This window comes from Girardinichthys multiradiatus, chromosome 4, assembly GCF_021462225.1.
Source record: "Girardinichthys multiradiatus isolate DD_20200921_A chromosome 4, DD_fGirMul_XY1, whole genome shotgun sequence".
NCBI lineage: Eukaryota > Metazoa > Chordata > Actinopteri > Cyprinodontiformes > Goodeidae > Girardinichthys > Girardinichthys multiradiatus.
Genome location: NC_061797.1, coordinates 4,663,581 through 4,691,062, shown reverse-complemented (window position 1 = coordinate 4,691,062; position 27,482 = coordinate 4,663,581). Strand labels below are relative to the sequence as shown.

General features: G+C 41.1%; 1 protein-coding gene across 3 annotated transcripts; it reads right to left on the bottom strand.

Moving 5' to 3' along the window:
• Positions 1-251: 251 nt before the first annotated feature.
• On the bottom strand, positions 252-27,482 carry LOC124866509 (AP-2 complex subunit alpha-2-like). 3 transcript variants are annotated; one of them, XM_047362318.1, is made up of 23 exons: positions 27,227-27,482; positions 25,519-25,587; positions 25,023-25,165; positions 23,430-23,623; positions 22,234-22,363; positions 18,799-18,900; positions 18,617-18,725; positions 18,166-18,316; positions 16,930-17,098; positions 13,969-14,106; positions 13,706-13,888; positions 12,158-12,255; positions 11,634-11,865; positions 10,297-10,461; positions 6,616-6,746; positions 5,250-5,332; positions 4,989-5,078; positions 3,873-3,996; positions 3,669-3,785; positions 3,405-3,474; positions 3,055-3,189; positions 1,433-1,484; positions 252-1,119 (listed from the first exon to the last, which is right to left on the bottom strand). In XM_047362318.1, exons 1-23 carry the CDS (start codon positions 27,291-27,293, stop codon positions 1,010-1,012), a joined length of 2,862 nt encoding a protein of 953 aa, XP_047218274.1. In that variant the 5' UTR covers positions 27,294-27,482; the 3' UTR covers positions 252-1,009. The 3 variants fall into 3 exon arrangements, 2 of the variants coding, with proteins under 2 accessions (XP_047218274.1, XP_047218275.1); XM_047362319.1 differs by having other exon boundaries at positions 252-1,484; positions 27,227-27,480; XR_007037848.1 differs by lacking the exons at positions 252-1,119; positions 1,433-1,484; positions 3,055-3,189 and having other exon boundaries at positions 3,669-3,790.

Sequence of the window (27,482 nt, the reverse complement as noted above, 5' to 3'; positions counted from 1 at the left end):
AAACTAATGGAAAAGCTCGCAAAGCAAACCGAGTGAAGTTGAGTAGGGCCAAATGAGCAGGTGGAAAATGGGCATTGGAAATCTCATTGCAATGAACTGGTGTAACCAACCACAGAAAGCAAACATGATGGCTACTTTCAAACTGTTTCCAATCTTTCCATGCATGCTGACAGACTGAAAATCATGTGTGACGTTGCTCTAAACATGAAAAAAATCTTGTGGACTATTAAGTCCTTTCACATCATGGTGTGTATTAGGATGAAGAGTATAGAATTCAATGTTTTATTGCGTCAGGATGGTGTACTTTAAATATGGAAAACATAAATAAAATGCAACATTGACGGCACATTAAAAGATTAAAGATAGTTTTTAGCTAAAATAATTAGAGACCAAGAGCTGCCATCATGCTGAGACGCTTCAGGAATTTAACATGGATTCAGGCACCAGTCTGCATAGCATAGCATGAAATTATGTTATTGGGTCAATGCAGCAACATTTGATCAGCAGCTGCTGTGTGTGTGTATATAGTGTCTAGAGGTAAAATGCTCATACCACTGGCAAAGAAAACAAACAGTAGTAGCTTTGCTTGCCTCTGTTAAAAACATGTCAGTATTTATGCACAATAAGAACGTTAACAGTGATCTAATGCAGGTAAAACACTGACTGCTCATAATGTCTCAACAGAACCCATCTTAAAAACAAAATCTTAAAATCCCTTTTAAAAAATAGGCCTTTATCATATTTTCTGTAAAGACGTTTGCAAACGTTACATGGGAGTTTTCTATTTTGATGAAAACACGGCCTTTCCCCTCACAATCTTTATGTAATGCTATATAGAAACAACTCCAGGTGACCAAAAATTCCCAAAGTGGAAACAAAATTGATGCATACAAAATATGTTCTATAAATAGCAAAGAGCAAGTCTTCCTCCTGAGACATCATGTATTAAACTGTTGGAATGCTGACCTCCAATATAATATTGTCTATGAGCTACTTGTGTAATTTATTTTTAAAGCCAACAAGTGCAGAATGATTGTGTAACAGCCGTGTGAAACACTACCAAACAAACAAGACTCTCAAGTGCCAGTAACTCAGTCTCCTCAGTGCTGAAGGCAGTACCTAAGCAGCAAAAAACAAATGATGAGTGTTGGAGCTGCAGAAAGACCCAGATGAGCATTCTGAGCATCTCACACTGTCTGCAGCATTCAGCTAAGGTGCTCACAGTGTGAGGACACATACACGAGGCAGCTTTTAAGCAGTAATACATAACTAGAGCTATGTGCAAAAAATACTTTTCAGGTCAGTTAGATATAAAGCCAGTAAATAAAACAAAAATGTACACTGTACAATTTATCATTTCTGATCTGAAGTAAGAAACTGTAAAAAAGCCAGGTGCTGTGCTAAGTCTAAAACTGTTCTGAGAGCAGCTCACACAGCCTCTGAGATACGGACTCCTTACTGGTCCGGAGGGTAAGGCGGTACATCTGAAACAGACAAAATAAATCACCCAGTTACAGCATCTATATGATAGTTGGAACAGATTCATTTATTCAGCTCAAATCAGTTTGTTTACATTGTCTATTCACTACAAATGTCAAAGAAGACAATTATTATTACTTTTCATATTTTGTCATGTTCCAACTCCAAATATCAACTCATTCAACCTTATCTTCCTCTTTTGGAAAAACACTGTACTACAAAATATTTATTGAAAAATATTTATTTACTGAACTACACATATTTACCTTATTAAAAGGTCATATTTTCCATGAAGAACAGCTAAAAAAATGATCCTGGAGGCGGCTGATCCGGAGAGAGAAACCTCAGAGCAGTGGGTCACTTGGACACAAGTCCGTGGCAGATCAACCCGGCTGGGTCGTCCAAGACCCCGAACACACTATGAACCTGGGTTCATCACTGAAGATGTCTCCAAGTAGCACCAGAAGGTGTATTAAAATAAATGAATATATTTCTATTTAAAATGTTTCACGGCCAGAACAAAAACCACACTACTCCGCCTGAAGCAGACCATATTGTCCTGCTGCCCCCTCTAGCCAAGACCTACAGCAGGCATTGGGGCGGTTCGCAGCAGAGTGCGATGCGGCTGGGATGAAGATCAGCTCCTCCAAGTCCGAAGCCATGGTTCTCAACCGGAAAAGATTGGCTTGTCCTCTTCAGGTTGGGGTGGAGTTCCTGCCTCAAGTGGAGAAGTTCAGGTATCTCAGGGTCTGGTTCATGAGTGAGGGGAGAATGGAGGAGGAGATCGACAGACGGATCGTTGCGGCTGCCGCAGTAATGACGACGCTGTGCCGGTCCGTTGTGAAGAGAGAGCTGAGCCGAAAAGCGAAGCTCTCGATTTACAGGCCGATCTACGTTCCTAACGTCACCTACGGCCATGAACTTTGAGTCATGATCGAAAGAACGAGATCTCGGATACAAGCGGCTGAAATGAGCTTAGAAGAGATAGTGTGAGGAGCTTGGCCACCTGGGAGGAGCTTGGAGTAGAGCTGCTGCTCCTCCACACTGAAAGGAGTTAGTTAAGGTGGCTCGGGCATCTGTATCGGCTGCCTCCTGGACGCCTCCCCCAGGAAGTCTGGACATCTGCTGCCCCTGCGACCCGGTCCCAAATAAGCGGAAAACGGCGAGTACGAGTATTTAAAATGTCTTAATTAAGAGCAAAGTGGAAGCAAAGTCAAATTCATTGCCTGTGTGCCCAAACCTGGCAAATAATAAGGGTTGTGATTCTGATTGGTACATTTTAGTAGGATTTTATGTGCCAGACCAACAAAAGTCAGTGTTGATGGAAAGATGGATGGAGCTAAATTAGAAAGAAAATCTGATAGAGGCTGCAAAACAATACAGAACAATACAAATACAAATGCTTGGATCACTTTAGGTTTGCAAACTATGGATCATTTTCATTCCATTTTCATTCTGTCATCCCAATAAAAAAACACTGAACTTGGTAGTTGGAACACAACAAAATGTAAAAAGAAAATGTAAAGAAGGTGCAGTTTTGTGCAAAGCACACTATTTATTAAAGTGTCTATTTACCTGTGCTTGTGCATTGGGCTCCAGCCTGAGGAGGCAGCCCACCTGAGTGGTCTTAGTGTGGATGATTCCAGCTCCAACAAAGTTCGCAGGATTGGGATCCACGCTGTCCAACAGGGCTACACCAAAACCTAACAGCTGAAGGAATGAAAGCAACAGAGATCAAAGAAGAATGTCAGTAATTCTTCCAAAAACCGAAGAGGTGAAACATCTGATTTATCAACCACCACCACTTCCATTTCTTTATCAAGCCTTCTGTTTGACATCACCAACATGACGTAACACATTCATGCAGAGTACTGTTGTCATGTCATACATATGTTCCCTATCAAACACATGGTTTTATTATTTACCTTGGCCTTGGTAACGTCTCTGTCCATCTGGTTTTTGGCCTTGAAGATTTTTTGCACCTCTTGTTGAGGGCTGATGACACAGAAACAAAAACATTTCAACTTCTACCGAAATAATATATATATAAATATAAATCACCATCAAGTACAACAGTTGTTACATGAACCGTTCCAGACATGCAACGTTTTGCATTAACCTTAAAAACAAACTGGATGGTACCACTTTATTTTATTTTGAGAAGCATGTGAAGATTATATTAGGCTTACGCTCCCAGCTGTTTCCAGCGTTGGAAAAAGTCTTGGGATGTCATCTCCGTGGGCTGGAAAAACTTATTTAGCATCACAGGAAGTTTGACCGCGATGTTCTGCAAAGTTCCACCATATCTGCTCTTGCACATACAGCATTAAGTTTGCATATAAGTAACTAAAAAACAGAATAAAGAATAAGACACGGTGTATAGTCTTACTAACTTGAATTGTATGTTCAGTACAGGAGCATCTGAGAAATCTGACACACACTCAATGTTCAGAATCTGTTGGACCTGAGCTCCAGCCTCAATGAGCGGGTCCACAGGCTTAACCTGGACATTCAGCTGTAAAGCTGCTGGTCAAGGATTCTACATGCATAGGTAAGAGCCTCCCATTAGAAACATACTGAATGAATGATTGACTTTAAGCTGGAAACAAGTTATTGAACCTAAATTGATGAAGAGAGTCGCTTTTCATTTGTTACAAAATAACAAAACAGAGACAGAAGGCATATCGATGGCTAATCTGTTTCAGAAGAGTCAAATTACTGGCATGCATCAAGCACAGAAAACATCTCAGGAGATTCCTGAAACTAAAACTGGGTGAAGAACGGCTCAATGCACTATTAAAAACTGGAAGGATAGTGTGGGAACCATCATCTTCAACAAAGTAAACGTGGTCGAAAATGTCTTTAATGATTGTGCGCACTCAAGTGTGATCATTCAGAACTTAATGCTATGTTCAATAGTTAAAGTAAGAGCATTTCCACAAGGGCAAGAGAACAGGAACTCAAGGGAATGGGAGTAAAAAGCTGAGTAGCTGTGAGAATGTGTCCTAAAAACAAGGTCAGCTGACCTCATCCCCGATTGATCCGGCATATTCCAAGATGAGTTGTTCAAGGAGGAGGAGACATCATGTTGACACATGCATTGGCCACAATAGAGTCCTGACCATAAGCTCACTGAGAATCTTCGGGATGTGCGGGAGAAGAATTTGCTCAGCATTTCAAGCCTCTCATCAACTCTACAAGATCTAGGTGAAAATTGAATGCAACTTTGAAGGAAAATAAATGCTGCGACATGCAGAAGCTTATTGAAACCATGCCACAGTGAATGTGTACCGTGATCAAAGCTAAAGGTGGTTCAATAAAACACAGGGGTGTGACTTTTTTTGGACGATAGGTGTATTTACTACATATCCATATGTCTTAAACAGAATGCAGGTAAGGCATTCCCAGGCAGCAGAACTGCAGAAATGAAAAACCGTTAGACAAGGAGCAACAATAAGTAACAGTCTGGAATAACCAGGATAAAAGCTTGGAAGCATATCAGAGGATATGAGTGTTGATGATGTCATGACTGGCCACTGATGTGGAGAAGCTTAGGAACTGTGTGGATGTCTTGTTGCCATAGAACAAAAAAATGCGACCTGCAGGAAGACAGAGAGTAAACCAGCTTTTTGTCATTCGGTTCCAACCACATTTCAGTCTTTTACTAATACCAGTAATCTTAATTCAGATTTTTGAAAGGTTTTTAAATATTCTTCCTGAAGTATCATAGAAAGCTCAACAGTGCTAGAGGAAACAGTGCAGCGGCTCACCGAGGTTCTGGCGGTACTCAGACTTCAGTCCAATCTGTAAAAGCTGGTTCTCATAGATAACGCCGTTGTTTTTACACACAAACCTAAAATTTACAAGCAAACTGTTAACATTAATAATTGTTCTCAAACAAAGATATGTTTTATACAGACGTGGTAAAAAGCACATGTAAACCTTAACGGTTTATAATAAAAACATGTGCTTCTTTTCTATGTCTTAAAATTAGTTTAATAAAAAAACAACTGAAGACTAGAAATTACATACATGTGGTTCTTTCTTTAAAATAAACTAGGAGCTAATTCAGATACGATGTGTGGAAAAGCAGACAGGCCCAAACAATAAGCCCCTCTACCACCATGCTGCAGTCTTTCTACTGATTGGGTGGTTTTCATTTTGAACAAACATCTCTGCCTCGGTGACATGTGTCCAATGGACATTGTTCCAGAAACCTCAGGGTTCCTGACCTCTTATTAAACGAGCGGGATCGCCCACCTCTGGACAGACTGGGCAAAGTCTTGAAGGTTTATCTCTTGTGAATATTTTTTCTCACTGGAGAACCAACATTAAATTGCTTAAGGATCTTATTTCCTTTTCCTAAATGAAAGACAGCAATAACTGACTGTCTATTATTCAGAATGTGTTTCCTATGGGGCATTATTAACATCTGAACGTTCCTCAGCCCCTCATAAAACCACATTCTTTCTAATGAAGCCTTCTAAAATGATATTAATAAACTTGTTTACTTGCAGTCTGGTCTCTGCCATCTTGTTTTACTCTGTTAATTTCTGTCTTGTTGTTTCTACTGACATTCACTTAAAGTAATTTGGCCAAATTAAAGTCATGGTAAAGTTGCTTTTATTTACAGGTATTATCATTTATGTTGCTGTAAAATAACTAAAAACAGTCATTAAGAAATGGCCTATTAAAAGTGCTGTCTAATCATGGTCTCTTTTAAAGCAATACAAGGTTCAAAGGTCAAAGTTTTGTTTGGTAAGAAATAAACCTAAAAGAAGTCTGATCTTACGTCTGACCAGAGACGCTTACAAACTATTATCCAGAGCTAAAGGCAACCTTCAGATGTCACTATGGGGAAGCTATTGTCGGTAGGCGGGCATTAAACCCCCTTGTCTAATGGCAATCCACCAACATCTTCCTGTAGATGACTGGCTCTCAGTAACAGCCATTCAGATCTGCTGCTGCTCTTTGTTTCACGTTATAACGTGACATCTTCGTCACACCAGGTTTGTATTGTAAGCAACTGTCAAATTTACTATTTGACACTTTCTTAGGTTGAGCTCCTCCTCCTCTTCAGTCTCCGCTCAAACGACTCACGTCTTTTAGTTGACTGAGCTATTATTACAATGTTACCTGGGAAAATGTTCGTCTGACCCCTCTGTAGGCGCAGGATTGGAGATGTCAGAAAAGACGTCCACCAGTAGACTGGCTCCTGAAGGGGTTGTGTTTAGATTCAGCGTGTCTGTGAAGGTGTGGCTGGGACCCTGCTGGAGACACATCATCCAATCACTGTTTTCATTTAAGCTGATTTGATGATCACTGAGCTAAATGTCCTGTGTTTTAACTTTGTTTTTTAATGTTTGTGTTCCCTTCAGTTCAGAGTGTAACTGGAGCCCTTCAAAATGGTTACCAGTGTCATTCGACCTGTAACTGACTGCAGATTATTTGGCCTTAGTTAGGCGCTCAGAGGCATTATCTCAGTGTGCAAATGTCTAGGGCCACCCTCACGCTTTATAATGCTTGCCTTCCGAAAATCCACTTTCTACTTTCTTTTATAGTCTCCTTAAACAGAGGGCTTCAATGCTTCTGTAAAAATATTTCAAATTTCTTGGGACTTTTTTAAAATCCATTTTCAAACCAGTTTCCTATCCATTCATAGTCTGGGGAAAAGAGGGTGAATTGTGTTCCAAAGAAAGTTTTTTAAGAAGTTTTGGCCCTCAACTCTGCAGCAGCTGCACACAGTCATATTTAATACATTAGAACATGTCCTGTGATGAGGCTCGCTTGTCAGATTAAAAAGCACCTTTTGAAAATAACCTATAAGCAGGTAGTGAACATACTTTCCATTCAGCCCATTTTTCTGTATTAAAATGTTCCTTATTGGTTTGATGTGATATTCTAATCTTAAATGTCATGTTTTATTAGCTGGAAGCAGAAAATCACCATAATTAACAGAAATAAAGGCTTGAAAACATCAGTCTGTGTGAAATTTATCTATATGATGTGTTTCATTTAGTGATGTAGTTACTCAAATAAATCAACTTTTCAATAATATTCATACATATTGAATATGACTGTAGATCAGTGAAGGAACACATCTAGGCTCTACTGACGGATGTTTTTTCATTACACTACAGTGTCTCACAAAAGTTTTAATATCCACTTAACTTTATTTTGCATGTAGTAACACTGTAACCACACATTTCTATGTATCTTTTGGACCAATTGAAATAGGATTGGACTTTGACTGGGCCACTCCCAGCTTGCGGAAGGTCATACCTTCTAAGGTTAGCAGTTGTTCCATGTTTTTTCCATTTTAGCATAATGTACTGAACCATGCTCTGTGAGACATTCACAGCCTGGGTTTCTAGTCAGAGTGTCAAAATGTTCAAACCTTCACAATGTTGTTTTATAACTTTCCCCCTGACCTGTCTGCTGAGGCCTTCACAGAACAGATGGATCTTTACTTAGATTAATTTATACACTGGTGAATTATTAACTGATCAGGCAATTTCTAAAGGCAGTTGGCTGCATGTTTTGTTACTAAACATTTGCCTTTGCGTTTCCAATGATGTAGCTGCTTTGTGTTGATCTCCCACATAATATCTATACATAATTCACTGAAGTTTGTGGTTGTAATGTGACGAAGTGTAAAAAAGTTCTAAAGGTAGAAATACTTTGCAAATGACTGACTGGAGTCCTCTCTCACACTTAGAGCAAAAGTATTTCTTCTAGGTCACCTTCACCAGATCAGAAAGAGGAAAAAGCTGGAATCTTCTGGAAAACCTGCTACCTCCCTGTAAAGATCCTGTCAAATCATGTAAAAAATGAAACATTTGTCTCCTTCATCCACCCGTCTTACACACATGCAGGAAAGTGTGAAGATGCAAGGTAGCATTGAGACGTGGAAGAGTCGGACAAAATACAAAACTGCACGGAAAATGAAAACGTGTTATTCCAAGGTTCTGGTGGAGAGCACGGTGGCACCACAGGAGGGGGTCTGTCTGTGTAAATCAGCTCTTTCAACAGAAAACAAGACGTCTGATGGACAGAAAAGCCAAAAAGGAGAGGAGAAGATTAACTAAAGACTGAGAAGCACAGGGAAAACAGAAGAGGATGGAGGAAATCAAGGAGAAGTACAAAGAGATGCATTTACATGAAGCTTTTACAGTGTCTTGCGAAAGTATTCGGCCCCCTTGAACCTTTCAACCTTTAGCCACATTTCAGGCTTCAAACATAAAGATATAAAATTCTAATTTTTTGTGAAGAATCAACAAGTGGGACACAATCGTGAAGTGGAATGAAATTTATTGGATGTGTCAAACCTTTTTAACAAATAAAACACTGAAAAGTGGGGCCTGCAATATTATTCAACCCCCCTTGCGTTAATACTTTGTAGCGCCACCCTTTGCTGCAGTTACAGCTGCAAGTCCCTTGGGGTTTGTCTCTATCAGTTTTGCACATCGAGAGACTGAAATTCTTGCCCATTCTTCCTTGCAAAACAGCTGGAGCTCAGTGAGGTTGGATGAAGAGCGTTCGTGAACAGCAGTCTTCAGCTCTTTCCACAGATTCTCGATTGGATTCAGGTCTGGACTTTGACTTGGCCATTCCAACACCTGGATATGTTTATTTGTGAACCATTCCATTGTAGATTTGGCTTTATGTTTTGGATCATTGTCTTGTTGGAAGATAAATCTCCATCCCAGTCTCAGGTCTCTTGCAGACTCCAACAGGTTTTCTTCCAGAATGGTCCTGTATTTGGCCCCATCCATCTTCCCATCAATTTTGACCATCTTCCCTGTCCCTGCTGACGAAAAGCAGACCCAAACCATGATGCTGCCACCACCATGTTTGACAGTGGGGATGGTGTGTTCAGGGTGATGAGCTGTGTTGCTTTTACGCCAAACATATCGTTTTGCATTGTGGCCAAACAGTTCGATTTTGGTTTCATCTGACCAGAGCACCTTCTTCCACATGTTTGGTGTGTCTCCCAGGTGGCTTGTGGCAAACTTTAAACAAGACTTTTTATGGATATCTTTGAGAAATGGCTTTCTTCTTGCCACTCTTCCAAAAAGGCCAGATTTGTGCAGTGGACAGCTGATTGTTGTCCTATAGACAGACTCTCCCACCTCAGATGTAGATCTCTGCAGTTCATCCAGAGTGATCATGGGCCTCTTGGCTGCATCTCTGATCAGTCTTCTCCTTGTTCAAGATGAAAGTTTAGAGGGATGGCCGGGTCTTGGTAGATTTGCAGTGGTCTGATACTTCCATTTCAACATGATTGCTTGCACAGTGCTCCTTGGAATGTTTAAAGCTTGGGAAATTTTTTTGTATCCAAATCCGTCTTTAAACTTCTCCACAACAGTATCTCGGACCTGCCTGGTGTGTTCCTTGGTCTTCATGATGCTCTGCGCTTTGAACAGAACCCTGAGACTATCACAGAGCAGGTGCATTTATACAGAGACTTGATTACACACAGGTGGATTCTATTTATCATCATCAGTCATTTGGGACAACATTGGATCATTCAGAGATCCTCACTGAACTTCTGGAGTGAGTTTGCTGCACTGAAAGTAAAGAGGCCAAATAATATTGCACGCCCCACTTTTCAGTTTTTTATTTGTTAAAAAAGTTTGACACATCCAATAAATTTCATTCCACTTCACGATTGTGTCCCACTTGTTATTGATTCTAAAATGTGAATTTTATATCTTTATGTTTGAAGCCTGAAATGTGGCAAGAGGTTGAAAAGTTCAAGGAGGCCGAATACCTTCGCAAAGCACTGTATATACTTCTGATTTATCCATGAGATACCTTGTTTGTGACTTCGATGTCCTCAGTGTGTTCGGTGCTGCCGTTGAAAGTCCGTCGGGAATCGTCCATGTCAGGCAGTTTGCTGGAGCCCTTCTTCTTCTTCAGCTTGGCCAGAATGGACGACTCTCTTTCTGGGAATGGAGGCATTTCTTCTAAAACTGTGGCCTGGGGGCACAGACAAAATGATGCAATACTGGTGGGAGCTGACCAACAAAGTCAAGACTTCTGTTAAAATGGCAGGTTTCTGTGATAAAATAACGACATCTCACTGGGCAAAGGTATCACTCAGGAGAAGAACACAAAAAAATCTACTGCATTATATAGACACTGTGTAACACTAAAGATAGTCAATAACCACAAGGACATACAAAAACAAGACATTTTTCACAAGTTCACGAGGCTAAAACCGCCGAGGCAGAAAGCCAAGAGGGCAACAGCAACGCTGAAGAAGCTGCTGGAATGCTTGGTCAGGACTGTTGCTTTATATGTGACTCCTGAGGAAGAATGCATTATGGTCTGATGGAATCAAACTTTTAGCCCAACTCTTAAAGATAAGGTTGGTAAAAAGCCCAAAACAGATAGAAACACAGTAGTCAATAATAGAACGTACCAACAGGGAAAAATGGTGGAAGCATCATAATCTGGGGTTTTGTTTCTTCGGGTAGAACTAGACTTTCTGTCAATGTGGGTGAATTCATGAACAGTTCTGAGTATCAGTAGCGATCCAACACCTTCAAGTTTAGGGTCAAAACGAACAAAAGAATGGCTTCACCAGAAGAAAATTAAAGCTGTGGAAAGACAGTCAAATACGAGAGAAAATCTGTGGGGTGCCCTGAAGAGGACTGTGGACCTGAGATGTCCTCACAATCTGGTAGGTTTGGAGGCATTATTATCGAGTTAGGCTGCGGCATGCTGGTAGAGCACTACCGACGACTAAATGAAATCAAACATTGCTTCAATAAAGCATTATTTTAAGGTTGTGCACACTCATGAAACCAGCTTACTTCAAGTTTATGTTTTTTAGATTTTCCCTCTTATTTAGTTATTAAATTCAATATATCAGTTTAATTCTACCAGATAAATATCACTATATATGTGGAAAAAAAGGTCTGAAATGATTCATGATCTCATTTGTTTGTCACAAAAACCTGGCGTTTAACAGGGCTAAACTTTGGAGACCACCTGTATGCAACTAGAAACAGATTCATATTCTGTTAAAGCCTCTCAAAGGAGAGAAACACTCTCGTATAATTTGCAGGATTTGCATGGGACTGAAGCCTTCTGTAAAGCTTAAGGCCCATGCAAAGTCTGTTCACCTCCCTGAATTATTTGCTTACCAGTATGTCAGTGCTGGCGATGCAGCTGAGCCTCAGGTACTCGACAGCTCTCTGCTGAAGTTCCACGTCAGCGTTGCGAAGCTGGCTGTCCGAGCGGAGGACGTCTTGGATTGTGCCTTTAACCTCTGGGAACAGGTTGATGAACTTGATGTAAGCCGAGAGCAGCAGGGCCCGAGTTGGTACCGAGCACAAGTGGAATTTGGAGTGAAGAAGATTGAACTGGACCATAGGGCTGAGGAGGAAGAGGTCATAAACCGTGAAACTTCAAATAAGTCAGCCTTTTTCAGTTTAAAATACACAAAAGTATTTTTTCCACTGCATTAATCAAAAATGCTTCTAAAAATAATTATCAAGCAGTTCCTCCACTATGACTACTGTAAAAATAAAAAAATAAAAACATTTTCGTTATTTTTTGATTGGGACACAAAAAGACATTTCTGAACAGATTGTTTTTGTGTAAGTTTGAATTTTTCAAGGATATAAAAATAAAGTGCTGAAATATATGTTCATTATACAGTCAGTACCTGGACCGTGGGTCACCAGCAATCAGGTTTCCAAACTCTCCGAGAATGTAACCTCCCACCTTCACCAGATTCTCATGGCAGGCCGGAGCCTGGAGGGCCTGTGGATATTCACATGAAAGGGAAGAACATTTTCTGTCTGACAAGAAAAAACACGCACAACAAAAACACCATGTCCGACAAGCACAACACTGGTGTGCAAAAGAAAGGGGAACGGTTTTATGTTGGTTAGAGCTGGTAGAACCTGAACTCAACTAGAGCTCTGGTTTTTCCTCTGGACAAGTGTCAGGGAGTTTTACCTTTAGGCAGTTTGTTCAGCGAGGGTGACATTTCTTAAGCCTTTGGTTACAATCTAACTTTAAAATGATGAATTCAATACATCTTAAGCAGAAATACACAAATGATCACTTTCATGACTGTGATCATTGATGAGCAGGTAAAGTCATGACAAATAGGGTTTTTATTCCAATTGATTAAATGGACCAAAACTAAAAGCTGCAACCATTTCTGGCCTATAAACATACAACATCTAAAACACATTCTTTAATACACTTTGTTCTTAATTTAGTAAAACTCAGATATGAGGTAGAAACAAATAGGGCTAATCTTGTCTTTTCTACTGTACATTTTCTGTTGAATCAAAACCTAACAGCTGGAATCTGCAGGACTTTTTTCTCTTTCATGTGTTATAGTCCTTAGAATAAAAAATCCACAGGAACTGATCAGAACTCAAATAATCTGTATAAGACGGGCAGAGTATGTTGGAACATCTCTACTTTTAAGATTTATATCCAATTCTACTAAACATAATTGCTATACTGTAGATGCATATTGCACTGATTACAATTAATTGACATTTTCCTGATTCCTTTCTTTTTCTCACTGACAGTTTCCCCACCATTTTCTTTAAGCTTTATATATAGTTTGCATGCCAACTATATTTAGCATGCAAGGCATTTCAAATATTATATCCAACCAAATATTGCATTTAAGCAGTCCTTTGTGATTTGGATATTTCAAATATTGATACTGTGATGAACATAATGATTCAATAAATTGTGCAATGCTATTATGCAATAAAAGAGGTAAAAACAGCACAGCTAGTGCTTTCTATTTTGCTTTACAAATGTAATGTCCTGGCACCATAAACAAACAATACAGTGTCTGTGGTTGCCCTTTAGCATCAGTGTCAGACATACATGGTTCCTACACATTTTTCATGTAAAAAATTACTGGTTCCAGATTCATCTTTCCAAAGTTTTCACTGTTTCACACTCATTTCAAAACACAAGACAATATAGTTCACAGAGAACTGATGGAATATAGTTAGGCAGGTTTTAAATATGAAACCTGAAAAAAACTGAAACAGGAAGGGATGGAGGAAGGGAAGAAAAGAGGACAGGAAAGAAAGGACAGAACAAAAGCAAAAGGAAAAAGGGAAAGACAGAATGTACGCAAGGAGTGAAGTAGTTCACATGTCCACTTTTTTCTACAGGCAAAGTCAATTTTATTTTGAGCACAAACAGTGATGAAATGAATCTCTGTGCCCACCTCAAAAACGGTCTTGGCAGCATAGCCTTGGACGTCATCCCGGTTTATGACGATCTGGATGACGCGATACCACACCTCTTCACTCACGTAGTCACCAGCAATGCGGATTAGGTTCAGAATGGTGTCCACATACCAGGTGTAGTCCACCGCATATTTCTCTGCCAGGATCGCAACCTTCAGCACCTGTGGGCAATAGTCCAGTGGCTGAGGAGAAGATCTTACACTGAGAGACATAATTCTAAACGTGTGTTCTGATGGCGTACAATCTCCTCCCTGATGGAGTAATCTGCTCTCTCCAAGTAGCCCAGCATCTCTGCTACAATCTGCTTGGAGTTGCTGCGGTCACACATGGCGTAGAGCAGGTCGACAGCCCGCTGGCGAACACTCACATCTCTCTCAGTCTGCACAGAGGACACATGAAGCAAAGATTTCAGCTCTGAACTCTTAGGTAGCTCAAGTTGTTGAAGGCTGGGATACAATGTGGCTTTAAGAAAGAAAGATTGGCTATAATCAGAAGAATTAAGAAATTTTTATTAATTTTTAAAGAATAAATAAACAAAAAAATGTTTTTTGTTTATTTATTCAACTGTTCGACAAATACACCACACTTCTGAGAACCTTGTGCAATTACCTCCTGGAAATCATGTACTTATTTATGTTGGTCTATCAAATGAAATCCCAATAAAAAAAATTGAAGTTTGTGGTTGTAGTGTGACAAAATGCATCAATATTCAAGAGGAGTGAATACTTTTGGAAGATGCTGTACATTGTTCATAACTCTGCTCAGCCTTGTTTTTTTTGGACTTGAGTAAATGCATTAGCACTCAGATTCATTATGGCTTTCCATTCTAAATACGTTTAAAGACTGCCATTCCAAACTATTACATCGTCTCATATCTCAGGCCTCACAGTTCAACAGTATTGATCTACCTTCATATAATGCCATTTTATCATTTCATCTTCTGCTTTCTATTGCTGCTCATTTGAATGAATTATGATGCTCTTTTGATCCACGAGCTCTGTCCATTCAGTGATCTGCTGCTATGAAGCGGTCGCTGCTCAGCATCATTTTCCAGGAAGAAAACTCTTCCAGATTATCACAGAGCTTCTTAGTACGAGTTTATTCCGTGTATTAAATGATCCACTTGCTATTTTTGCTTGATGGATCCGTACTTATTTAGCCTTACTGTACAAAGAGCAAGAATTAAATACAAGTACATTGCAAAACATTTGAATATGGTAAAAAAGTGCTTTATTTTTTGTCACTCGTTTCAGAAGATGAAACTTATATATTACATAGATTTGTTACACATAGTGAAATAATCAAAGCTTTTATTTCCTGTAATTTTGATGATTATGGCTTACCCCAACCTATGTGTATCAGAAAATAAGAATATTACATAAGACTAATGAAAAGGATATTTTAAACAGAAATGTCAGGCTTCTGTAAAGTATGTTCATTTCTATGCCCTCTGTAGTCGGGGTGGCATGGAGGCTATCAGCCCCTAGTTCTGCTGAGGTGTAATCCAAGCCCAGGTTGCTTTGATAGGCCTTCAGGCCATCTACATTGTTGGGTCTGGTGTCTCTTGTTAATACCCCATAGATTCTCCATGAGGTTCAGGTCAGGAGAGTTTGCTGCTCCATCAAGCAGAGTAACACCATGGTCATTGAACCAGTTCCATGAAGGACCAGAAGGAAACACGAAGTGCTCTGAAATTTCCCGGTAGATAGCTACGTTGACTACGTTAACTTCAGAAAACACAGTGGACCAACACCGGTAGATGACATGGCACACCCAAACCATCACTTCACACTGGACCTCAAGCAATGTGGATTCTGGGCCTCTCCAGAATCTGGTGCCTTGAGTTCCAAATGAAGTGCAAACGTATTTTCATCTGAAAATAGGACTTTGGATCACTGAGCAACAGTTCAGTTCTTCTTCTCCTTAGACCAGATAAGATGCTTGTAGCCTGTATGTAGGATTCGTCTGTTTGTAGTGGTTTATGATGCTCTGACTCCAGCCTCAGTCCACTTGTGAAGCTCCCCACCATTTTTTGAATGGACTTTGCTGCACAATTCTCTCAAGGCTACAGTTATACCTGTTGCTGCTGCACCTTTTTACTACCACAGTTTTTTCTTCCTCAACATTTTCTATGAATATACTTGGACACAGCACTCGGTCAAAGCCGAATTAGCTGGTTGTTCACATTTTGTGACTTAGCCTCCTAGTGAAGGGTGTCGACGACTGTCTTCTGGACACCTGTCCAGTCAGCACTCTTCCCCATGATTGAGACCCTCATGATAGAGGCTCAGGAAACCTTTGCAGCTATTTGGAGTTAATTAGCGGAAACACCATAAGTTTTAGATACTTGTCACAATCAATCGGTATTTAAGTGTACTTTTTGAACATTTTCTTGCTGTAATTAGGTTTAGATTTTGTATTCTTCAGTTCATTTCACTGTGTCCATTAGGTTTAGGTGTTTGAGTTTCACATTTGATCTCTGTTTCTCCCATGTTGTTTATGTTCTTTAGTTACTTCCTTTTTCTTAGTTTATTCTTGTATTCCAGTACATTTAGATTTCTGTTAGATTCCTTCCAGTGGTTCTGTGTTCCTCGGTCGACTCCTGCCTATTTTCTCTCCTCTCTCTCTGCCCTCATTGGTCTCAGCGGTTACTCCCTCTCACCTGCTTGCCGTGCCTTTCTCCTCTCTGGTTTCATTGTTCACTACTGGACTCTACTGTTGCCTGGCTGTTCATGCCCGTTATCGCCCGGCTCCCTGCCTATGTTCTGTGTCCTGCATCTACCTGTAAGTGTACCTACTTACAGGTAGGATGATTAAAACCTCGCCATCCTGTTTAGATTTTGGTCCTGCAAGGAACCACCACTCTATGACAAACATTTTCACAATATTCTAATTTTCTGAGACACTAAATTTTAGGTTTTTATTATCTGTAAGCCATAATCATCACAATGACAAGAAATAAATGCTTGAAATATTTCACTCTATTTGTGATGAATCTCCATACATTAAATGAGTTTAACTTTCTTAAACGAGTGACAAAAAATATTGAACTTTTGTACAATATTCACATTTATTGAACATGTTGTTCAAAGACACTGAAAAGCTTGTGTGCCGGTGCTTCCCCTCAACACCTCTGCTAAGGGGAAGCATCTGTCAGCTTCCTGAGACAACATGTAATATTAAGGCCTACAGTAAGGCTCACCTTTAAGGCATTGATGACTGTTTCTATGTGCGTCTTTACGGCCTCGTGGGAGAACTCAGAGCTGGCCAGCGTGCACATGCTCTCCAAAGCCAGATAACGGAGGTTTGTTTCCCTGTGCTGCAGAAACTGGCCGAGCTGGTTGCAGGCCCGTACCAACAGGTTGGGTTCACTGAGAGACAACACACAACGACAACATGTAATGCTCACATCTGATTACACATTTCACTATCTAATTGTCGACAAGTAATATGCAACACTGCAACATGCAGCAACAGCACCAGGGTTAGTCCGACACCTTATAGGGTTTAGGATGAGGTCTATGGATTTCTGTTTATCCACTCGTACCTTGTAACCCTCCTCTACAGTTAGACTAGCATCATATGCACTATTGTCAAAAATAATGGGAGGTTTGCTTTTACACATATATGAGTTCTAATAACATCCCATTCCTAAAACATTGGCTTTCCTTTTGAACTGTCCCACCCTTTGCAGCTCTGACAGCTTCACCTCATCTGGGAAGGCTGTCCAAAGCTTAAGAAGGGTTTTTATGGTTAATAGGAATTATAGTTAGAACTGTTTTCCATAACTAAGTAGCTTTAAAGAAAACATCGGCTGGGATTCCATTCAATTTAATTTAATACAAACATACACAATTGCTTTTTAACACACAATCTGCTACTCTATGACAAAAACATGATAAAAACAAGGGTGTGCTTTTCGCCAGAGCATCTGATGCTGTGCTAATGCCATGGAAACCCATTCAAAGAATTTCTCTTGAGCTAATCTGAAGGCCACATTAGGTCTATGGGTATGGACTCTGCAGACAGCTGCCAACTGCCAGCTGATGTCTCCTCTCTGTTATTTTGATTCAGCTGCTGGTCTTCCTCGCTGCATTCACTTTGTTTTGATTCCACTAACAGTTCACTCTTGTGTTAGTGGAGACAACATTTCATAAATGGACTTATTGGTTTCTATCGTGCTACGCCTAACTTCTCAGAGCTCCTGAGAGCCACCCTTTCTTTCACAGATGTTTGCAGAAGCAGCCTGCATGCCTAGGAGCGTTGTTTTATACACCTGTGGTCATCGTGGAAGTGACACCTTTACAGGAAAAAACCTAATTGCTAAACTAAATGGCTCACAGTCTGTAAAGACACAAAAAGGGAAAAGAACACCAATGAAACAGCTTAATGTTCCACTTTTTGGTTTTTCCAACATAATTCAGCGGTGTAGACCCACCTGTCATGGTGGATGATGAGGGTGATGGTTTCAAACAGAACAGCATTCTTTGCATTGGAGTGCTGCACCTTCTTGGACTTAGGTGGCTCCTGTGCTTTATTAAGGATGGTTTCCAGACACTCGGTCAGACGACTCCGCAGCGATGCATCCTCTGCAACAACCAATCGCATTTTTTCACTCTTTTGAATACAACTATTTTAAAGGAGCACATACTATTTATTTCCAACTTTCATGAACATGTCTAACTGTTTTACGTGATGTTGCTTACAAAAAGAGCTTCAGTGGTAATATGATGGTCTCCTTAGGCAGGTTACCACACATGCTTAAGAACTAGAGGCCCACAACCCATTTTTCAGTTTTTGGGTTTACACCAAAACAGACGTCCGTCATGTTTATTTTCTAACAAAAAGTACTTTTTGCCCCAATAACACATGGCATAACTGGACCATACCAGGTGGAGGGTAGCTCTGCAGGAGGCGTAGCAATTTGACCGACAACCATGGCGCAGCAACAAAGTAGTATGTATAGTCCTGCAGGTCAATGGATGCAGAGGTCACAATCTGTGAAAGACAGAGAGTTCTAGATGGTGAAATTAGAACAAAATGCCATGAGACAGATCAGAGCGGTACCCACCCTACTGAGCCTGGCCACAGCCAGAGAGACGGAGGTTTTAAAGTCGTCAGGACTCTTCTGGGCGAGAGTGGTGATGAGGCTGGTGGCTGCTGTGACTACTCCCTGCAAACAGGTACACAGATACTGAAACGGACTCAGCCTCTACTACTAAAACACCAACAGAACCATATTTTGTGCGGTCCCAGACTGTATTTCAATAGTGGTACAAATTTGGTAAGCACAGGCGGTTGATGCAGATAGAGACTTTTTATTTTTATAAGTGCAAATTTATAACCGACAATGGAAAATGTTGGGTACCACACAGAATATTTGTCTTTTAATAACTAGGCTTTTTGCATTCTCTTTAAATTCATAGGAAATATGATTCTTGGCTAAATACAGCAAGCCTTTTCAAAGGAAGAGTGACCCAAATCCTGTTCTTATTGCAAAGAATAAAGACATTTTGTTTTTCACTGGTGTCCAAAAGAATTTGAAAACTCGAAGCCTTTCTATTTATGAGGCAAACATCCAAAGCATTTTTTAACGTTTGGATGATGTTAGGGTTTTTATGACTTTTTATATTGTTTATCACTTGTGTCTGCTCTAAGTGCTTTCTTCTCCCACATGTCATAGACAAAGAGATAAGAGAGAAGGGTGAGTTATGCTATTATCAGCAACATCTAGGGACTGGCACCAATCCTCACTCCTTTCTCTTTAAATCAAGACACATGAACCCTAACCTTTCTGACCCCCCACACACACACCCCCACACCCCCACTCTGAATGATGTTTGAACTGTGTGTGACCAAGCATGTATAAATAAAGAGAGAGGGGGCTAATACTTCGTAGTCTGTAGTGTACAGCTACCCTTGCAAGTAAAACTGACTCTGTGTCTTTCCTTACCTTTGAGTTGATTAAATAATACCTATCAGATGGCAATAATTTACCCATCCCTTTCCTACATGCTTGGTTTATTCTTAAGTGGGTAAAAAAAATGTCCAAATTTAATGATTTGTGATGTTGTAGTTTTTTGGCCCTGGAGTACTTTTAGCTTGATGGTTTCCCTGCACAGCCAACAGTGATATAAATGAGACATGCAAGGACCAAAACCAGAGAACCGTTTAGAAGTTGAGTCCAACAGCTGCTTAATGAAACTGCCTAATTTCTACTTGCACTTCATCATGATGCACCCAACATTGAGATTGTTCCAAGCACAAATAAAAACATTTGAAATCTACAAACAATTTTCAGTTAGAAAAACTCTAAATAGACTCAGCACTGAGAGCACAGTGTTTTTAGGAGCAGAGGGCATGCTGCTGTTATTTTATTTAGCTTTAAAATGTATTTGAAGTTTAGAGAGCAGTGTATATGCTTTAGGCTCTTATTGTGATGATGTGTCTTAGTTCATCTACTGTGTTGGCGCCGTAGACAAAATAAAGGCACTCATCCGGCATAAAGCTTCATATTATTATTTAGGAGTTCTGCTACAAAGCTGCTGGTCCAAGAATTCTGACCAAGTTAAACAGATAAACCAGAGTATACTGAAAGCCTGCACACATCCAGTAATACTCGGCCCCCAACCTCAAGAGGGGCCTCGGCACCTCCAACCCCCACCCTGAAGTTCCCCCCCACCAGCCCCCTACCAACGCCAAGGACGGCTCTTTCCATCCAGGAGAGGGACGTCAACAAACTCTTCAGGAGACAGAACCCCCGGAAAGCTGCTGGTCCGGATTCTGTCTCACCAGCCAGCCTGAAGCACTGCGCTGATCAACTGTCTCCAGTCTTCACAGACATTTTTAACACCTCACTAGAGACATGTCATGTGCCAGCTTGCTTCAAGTCCTCCACCATCGTCCCTGTTCCCAAGAAGCCAAGGACCACAGGGCTTAATGACTTCAGACCCGTCGCCCGGACCTCTGTGGTGATGAAGTCCTTTGAGCGCCTTGTGCTCTCACACCTAAAAGACATCACTGACCCCCTCCTGGACCCCCTGCAGTTTGCCTACAGAGCCAACAGGTCTGTAGATGATGCAGTCAACCTAGCCCTTCACTTCATCCTCCGGCACCTGGACTCCACAGGAACCTACGCCAGGATCCTGTTTGTGGATTTCAGCTCTGCCTTCAACACCATCGTCCCAGTTCTGCTACAGGAGAAGCTCTCCCAGCTGAGTGTGCCCGACTCCACCTGCAGGTGGATCACTGACTTCCTGTCTGACAGGAAGCAGCGCGTGAGGCTGGGGAAGCACGTCTCTGACTCCCTGACCATCAGCACCGGTTCCCCCCAAGGCTGTGTTCTCTCTCCTCTGCTCTTCTCCCTGTACACCAACAGCTGCACCTCCAGTCACCAGTCTGTCGAGCTTCTGAAGTTTGCGGACGACACCACCCTGATCGGACTCATCTCTGATGGTGATGAGTCTGCGTACAGATGGGAGGTGGACCATCTGTTGGACTGGTGCAGCCAGAACAACCTTGAGCTCAACGCTCTAAAGACAGTGGAGATGGTTGTGGACTTCAGGCAGAACCCAGCCCCACCTGCCCCCATCACCCTCTGTGACTCCACAATTGACACTGTGGAATCTTTCCGCTTCCTGGGAACCATCATCTCCCAGGATCTCAAGTGGGAGCCAAACATCAGCTCCCTCATCAAGAAAGCCCAGCAGAGGATGTTCTTCCTGCGGCAGCTGAAGAAATTCAACCTGCCAAAGACTATGATGGTGCACTTCTACACAGCCATCATTGAGTCCATCCTCACCTCCTCCATCACCATCTGGTACGCCGCTGCTACAGCCAAGGATAAGGGCAGGCTGCAGCGTGTCATTCGGTCTGCTGAGAAGGTGATTGGCTGCAGTCTACTGTCGCTCCAGGAACTGTACACCTCCAGGACCCTGAAGCGGGCAGGGAAGATTCTGGCTGATCCCTCCCACCCCGGTCACAGACTCTTTGAAACTCTCCCCTCTGGCAGGAGGCTGCGGTCCATCCGGACCAAAACCTCACGCCACAAGAACAGTTTTTTCCCATCTGCCACCAGCCTGGTTAACAAAGCCCGGAAACCACCCTGACACTCTCCCTTTCCCCCACACCCCCCCTGTTTTTGCTGACAGGACACCTGTAACCTGTAACTCTATGCGTTACATTAACGCTCAGCTTGGACTCCTGCTTTACTTGCACAATGATCACCTCCACTGTTGTATTGCTCTTGCATCTTATACTGCTCTACATTTACTTTCACTCACTTAAAACTGTGCACATATATTTATATTATATTGTAGATATGTTTATACTGTTTAATTTGTACTGTATTGCACCGACTACACCAAAACAAATTCTGTGTATGTCCAAAAACGTACTTGGCAATAAAGCTTTTCTGATTCTGATACTAACATTAGAAATATCACCATGTTTACCATTTAAACCAGTAACTACTTTACTTCTAGAACAGACGCATCACAAGTCTTACCAGGTGCTGATCATTAAGCAGATGGACCACTCGTGCTGTCCATTCACCCAGAGGCACCAAGTCTGGAGAGGTCCTGTTGAGCCGTAGCAGACACAATGCAGCACTCTGCTTCACGCCGTCCATGGTGTCCCTGGCAAGAGCACATTATGCAACTTCATGTTATTCATACAAATACTGAGACAAAAATAGTGAGGTTGATGCAGTATGGCAATTGTGGTCTCCTCCCATAGCTACCAATAACAGAATGGAAACCAGTGACCATCAAGGCAGAGATTTGACAAAAACCAGAAAAGGTGTAACTATGTTTCCTGCAGATTTGTAATGTTAACTTAACAATAGATCTTTTCACAAAACACTTCAGGATTGGATTGAGACGTCATCTTTTTAAAAGGCATCACTCAGGGTGATGTGCAGTGTTAGTATTCTGTAACACATGGTGCTTTGCTTGTAGGTCAAAACGTAACATTTTGGGCATGTCTGCTTAGAGTACCTTCTTCCAGATGTTTGCCTTTCCATTGCATGACCTGCAAATGGAACCTCTACTGGCTTTCTTCATATCTGTGGGAAGCATGAGAACCTGTGCCGTCGACAGATTATCCCACCTGAGCTACATGTCTGCAGCTCCTCCAGAATTAGCAGTTCTCTGGTTTGCAGCTGTGCCACACACTTCCTATTTTTACACAATAGACTGAACAGTGCTCACTGTGTTAGACGCTTGGGATCCTGTTTTCTTATCTAACTCTGCTTTAAGCTTTTTTTATGATGCTGCGTGATCCCTAATGTTCTCTAATGTTCTCTCAGGCCTTCAGAACGCACAGAACATCAGGATTTATACTGGAAATTAAACAGACACTTGATTATATTTTATTTTATTTGGGGCTAACAGAATAGAGGGGGTGAATCCAAATGCAGACCCCTTTTTTCAGATTTATCTTTCTACAAAACTTTCTCTTCTACTTCATCCACTACTACTGTGAGGGTCTATCACATAATATCCTGATTCCTTACGTTGAAGTTTGAAATTGTAATGTGCAGAATGTGAACAAATTCAAGAGGTATGGATAATGTTGCAAGGTACTGTAACCAGTTTGTAACATGAATTCGCCATAAACTCTTTCTAGGATCAAACCAGAAAAAAGCAATAATACCTGCTTGATAAGCTTTGTTAGTGTATGAATGAATCATCTTGTACAAACCCTGCCACCAAGATTCTGGGAATTTCAGAAACAAAAGCCTCAGCCATCTCTCTGCTCCCCACGTTAGCGATGCAGTGCAGGGCCAGGTTCATGAACGTTGGATTGCGACTGGCGAGGTCATTCTTAATGGCGTTGTTAATCAGACGGATGAGGTCACTGTTAGAGTTTACCAGCACTGAGATGAACAAGTAACCCTGAAAGAAACAGAAATTACAACCACATGACGGAGGAGCACAGGTGGAAATACCTGAATGAGTCAAAACGTTCGGAAAAGGTTTCATTTTTGTTTGTCCTGTATATGGTGCCTAAAGACAACTTCACACCGTCCAAAATTTACTTCATAGTCCAGCGGCAGAAAGAGTGAGTTTGTTCATATGTTGTCACATCAAAAAAATCCCTTTTTAATTTGTGTCCATGCAGACCAATAGAAATGCGTCCTCGCTCCACCCTTCAGAGGAAGCCCTGCCCTCAGAAGTGTGGAGACAAGAACAGTAGAGAATGTAATCTGTAAAAGGCGATTTGAAAGAATGCAATAGGTAGAACTGGATCTCCCAAAAAAAAGTTTCAAAATAACATCTGAAAAAACAGCAAACCGCAAAAATTTAGGTTCAACTTTTGTATAATCTATGTAAATTATTCTTAATACCATTTTTCTTTATTGAGAAGTTCCATATCCTTTGCTTGCCATAATACTGGAACTAATTTCTATCCATAGAAAATGTCTTAGGTTGATCTTGAAAGAGATTACAGACTGCTAGACGTCTGAAGACTAGCTATGGTGCTCTTCAACATTATTACTGAGAGATCTAACTATGACCGTTGGTGCTTTTGAGGGTAAGGGTATCATAGCACTCTTGCCATTAGAAACTAAGGGCCTGATCCACAAAGATCCCAAATAAGGAGTGCTAAATTGTGTGTGAATTACGGGTGATCCACTAAGAATGCGTGTGCAACTGATAACGGGTGCAGTGGTGGTGGTTCAGACAGGGATTTCTAAATGAGGGTTTTGTGTGTGCTGGGCATTTATTTGAGCAACCTGGCCCTGCACCATCCCACCTTGCCACTCCCTCCTCCGGCTCCACTTTGCCTTCATGAAGTGTGGAGCGCAGGGCCAAATGGCTGCAGCCGCCGCACTTCCTCCTGACCCGCATGGGACAGACAGGTCAGTGAGTGGTCAAAGAGACATGGCGTGGCTTTTGTTTGTGACTTTACAGCCCTCAAAAATGGCATTGCAGGATAGCTGATATGTTTCCCCTGCTAATGCTGAAATGTGCACAGAAGGTTCTCTCTCTCTCACGCTAAAGGAATTGCGCCTCCTTTTCTCCTCATTTGACAGACGCAATCCTCGGTGCACCTGGTCAGTAGATCAACTTTTCGCAGGCTATCATTTTTACACGTTTTTACCCACGCAAACCTTCAGTAGATTAGGCCCTTAGTGTTCCATACAGGTGAGGATGGGCTACACTGTCAAATACATTTCTTATATTACCACCAAGGACTTGGTCCCGGTCAAACAGTGCCATTGTCAAATGTGCTTTGTCTCCCATTAATGTAAGCTTTGAAGCTAACCAAAACAAGCAAACAAATACTCACAATTTGCTTTTCGGTGTATTTATTAGAGCTAAGCAGGTTGACAGCCTCCATGTGCCCAAAATCGATATCATGGCCCAGAAGGAAGATGAAGAGCAGCTTGCATACATATTTCTTTTTACTGTAGCCATCCAAAGCCTTGTCTCCTACCAATACACAGGAAACCATAGCAACACAGGAAACAAAAATGGATACAAAGTGAGTTTAAAATGGAAAAGAAACCACGTTCAGAATTTAATTGGCTCTACTGTTCTGCTGGGTAACATCACAATGTAGGAGAACAACATTATATATTCTAAAAGCAGCAATAAACCTGGATGATTCAAGCTATCAAAGCTTCAGCTCACAAACAACCCAACAGTTACTCCTCCTGTCAGACTTTAAAACCATAACAGAAATGAAAGCAATAGAGTACTTTACACAGCTGCAGACTGAAAACCCCTTAAACTCAGAGCATTCTGTGCTGTATGACTTCCTCAGGGTTAGCATGCTGACTTACCTTTAAACTTGGAACGGATGTTGGCTAGCTCTTTGTTTATCCTCTTCACTTCCGCCTCCTTACTTTTACCTGCAAATGGCAGAAGAGCTTTAAAAAAAAAACATAAAAACTGAGGAATCTGCTTCCTGCTTTTTCTTGACTCACTAGGGACAGATTAGCTTTGACTGGGTTTGGTTCAAGTCAGCAGATCTTAGGGTTGAACCCGCTGTGGTTCATATAAATACTAAGAGGGGAGTTTAAGATGATCTTGGCATGTAAACAACATTTTCAAATGTATTTTTTAGCATGTCATGACTGGATCAAAATGTTCTATCGCTTGTTGAAGTGCTGTGTGTTGGGTTGGTGCTCTTTTTAATTTGCTTATTAAGATGGTTAAACGTTGGTCATTACTTAAGATGTTTAATACTTGTGTTTGTGTGCATAGTTGTTTGCTCTATGTCTCCCTGTACCCCACCTCTCACTTAATGACCATGACCCAGCAGAGATTAGTAAGAATAGACGATGGAAGGAAGGAAGAACGGACAGACACTAATAATAACAATGATAATAATGTATTACAGCAAATTTGCTTTGTTTAATCGTTTTGTTGAGTCCAGTTCTATCTCTCATAGTACATGGGTTAGAAAATCCTATAGTTAAGGTTAGCCTTGGCGCACACTCATTTCTATAACCTGCTAAAAACAACCTAAAATATCAGCTCTGAAATCATGTTGTCTTTGTTTTGAAATAACGGTGAAATGTTGAACAGCAGAGCTGTCTCTCTCTCTCTTTTACAAAAAGTGACAACGCCTCTTTTAAATAATTAACAGCACATGGCGGCAGAAAGGCTTCCCTGTCTTGTAGGAATGAATGATACTCAAACCACAGCTGCACAATTTATTATTGAAATGCATCATCAATGCAGTATCAGTATGGACTGTGTGGGTGAATTATTGGTAGGCTACAATATTTTAGAGGTCATGTTGCCTGAAAATAATACATCCTTTTGGTTGGACTTGCACTCTCTTTTATGCACAGAGCCTACCTAAAACTTAACAAGATCCTAAAGCTCAGAGCGAGTGGTGGAGAAATGTAAAGCAGGAGTCAAGAGAAAAATGTATATTATTATTATTACACTATTTAAGGATAATATCACAGTATCGTGTTATCCTAATATTGTGCAGCCTTAACAACTAATACGATTATTTTTTAATCAAATATTAAACCCGATAATACTGTTATTTATTTTCAATTCTACTATACCCATTTAACGAATATAGTAGAAAAAAGTACATTTTTTTAATTAAATTGGACACTTTTACATTTTGAGGTTTGCAAGAACCAAATAGAAAAAGAGTAAACGAGGTAAAAGAAATATTCCGTCATTCTACTTATACATATTTATGCCCAGGAACCTGGTGGATTCGCTGTATTTGTAGATTTTTAGTGATGAAGTGGGTTTTATTTCTAATTCCTGTTTAATTTCCCGAATAGGTTTTATCTCCAGGGAGCGGTTTGGTCCACGCCCTGAACGCAACATTAGCCACTTGGAGCTAACAGCTAACACTGCTCAGTAATGTACAAACACACTGCATTATATTTAAACACGCAGCCTGCTTGGACAAACACAACTCCTTATGACCTCGAAAGAAGACACCGGGCTGCCAGTGTCCACCACCGGCTACTTTACGTTAGCTTAACTCCAATGTAAGGTTCAAAACAAACTTACAGTTCCTGATGTCTGAGATGAATACAGCCAAACCACGCATTCCATCGCCTTTAGACACCGCGGGCATTTTGCTCACTCCGTTTTAATGCGAACTGTCTCTGTGAGTAATATGGACACCTCAGTTATATGGAGCAACGTTGTGATAAAGTTGTTTTGCCACACAGTTAGCAGTGCAAGCGCTGAAATACAGGAACCAGACTGACTGCGGCTGCGTTCCATTTAGCGCAGGCTACACCCCGCAGCAGCAAGGCTCAGG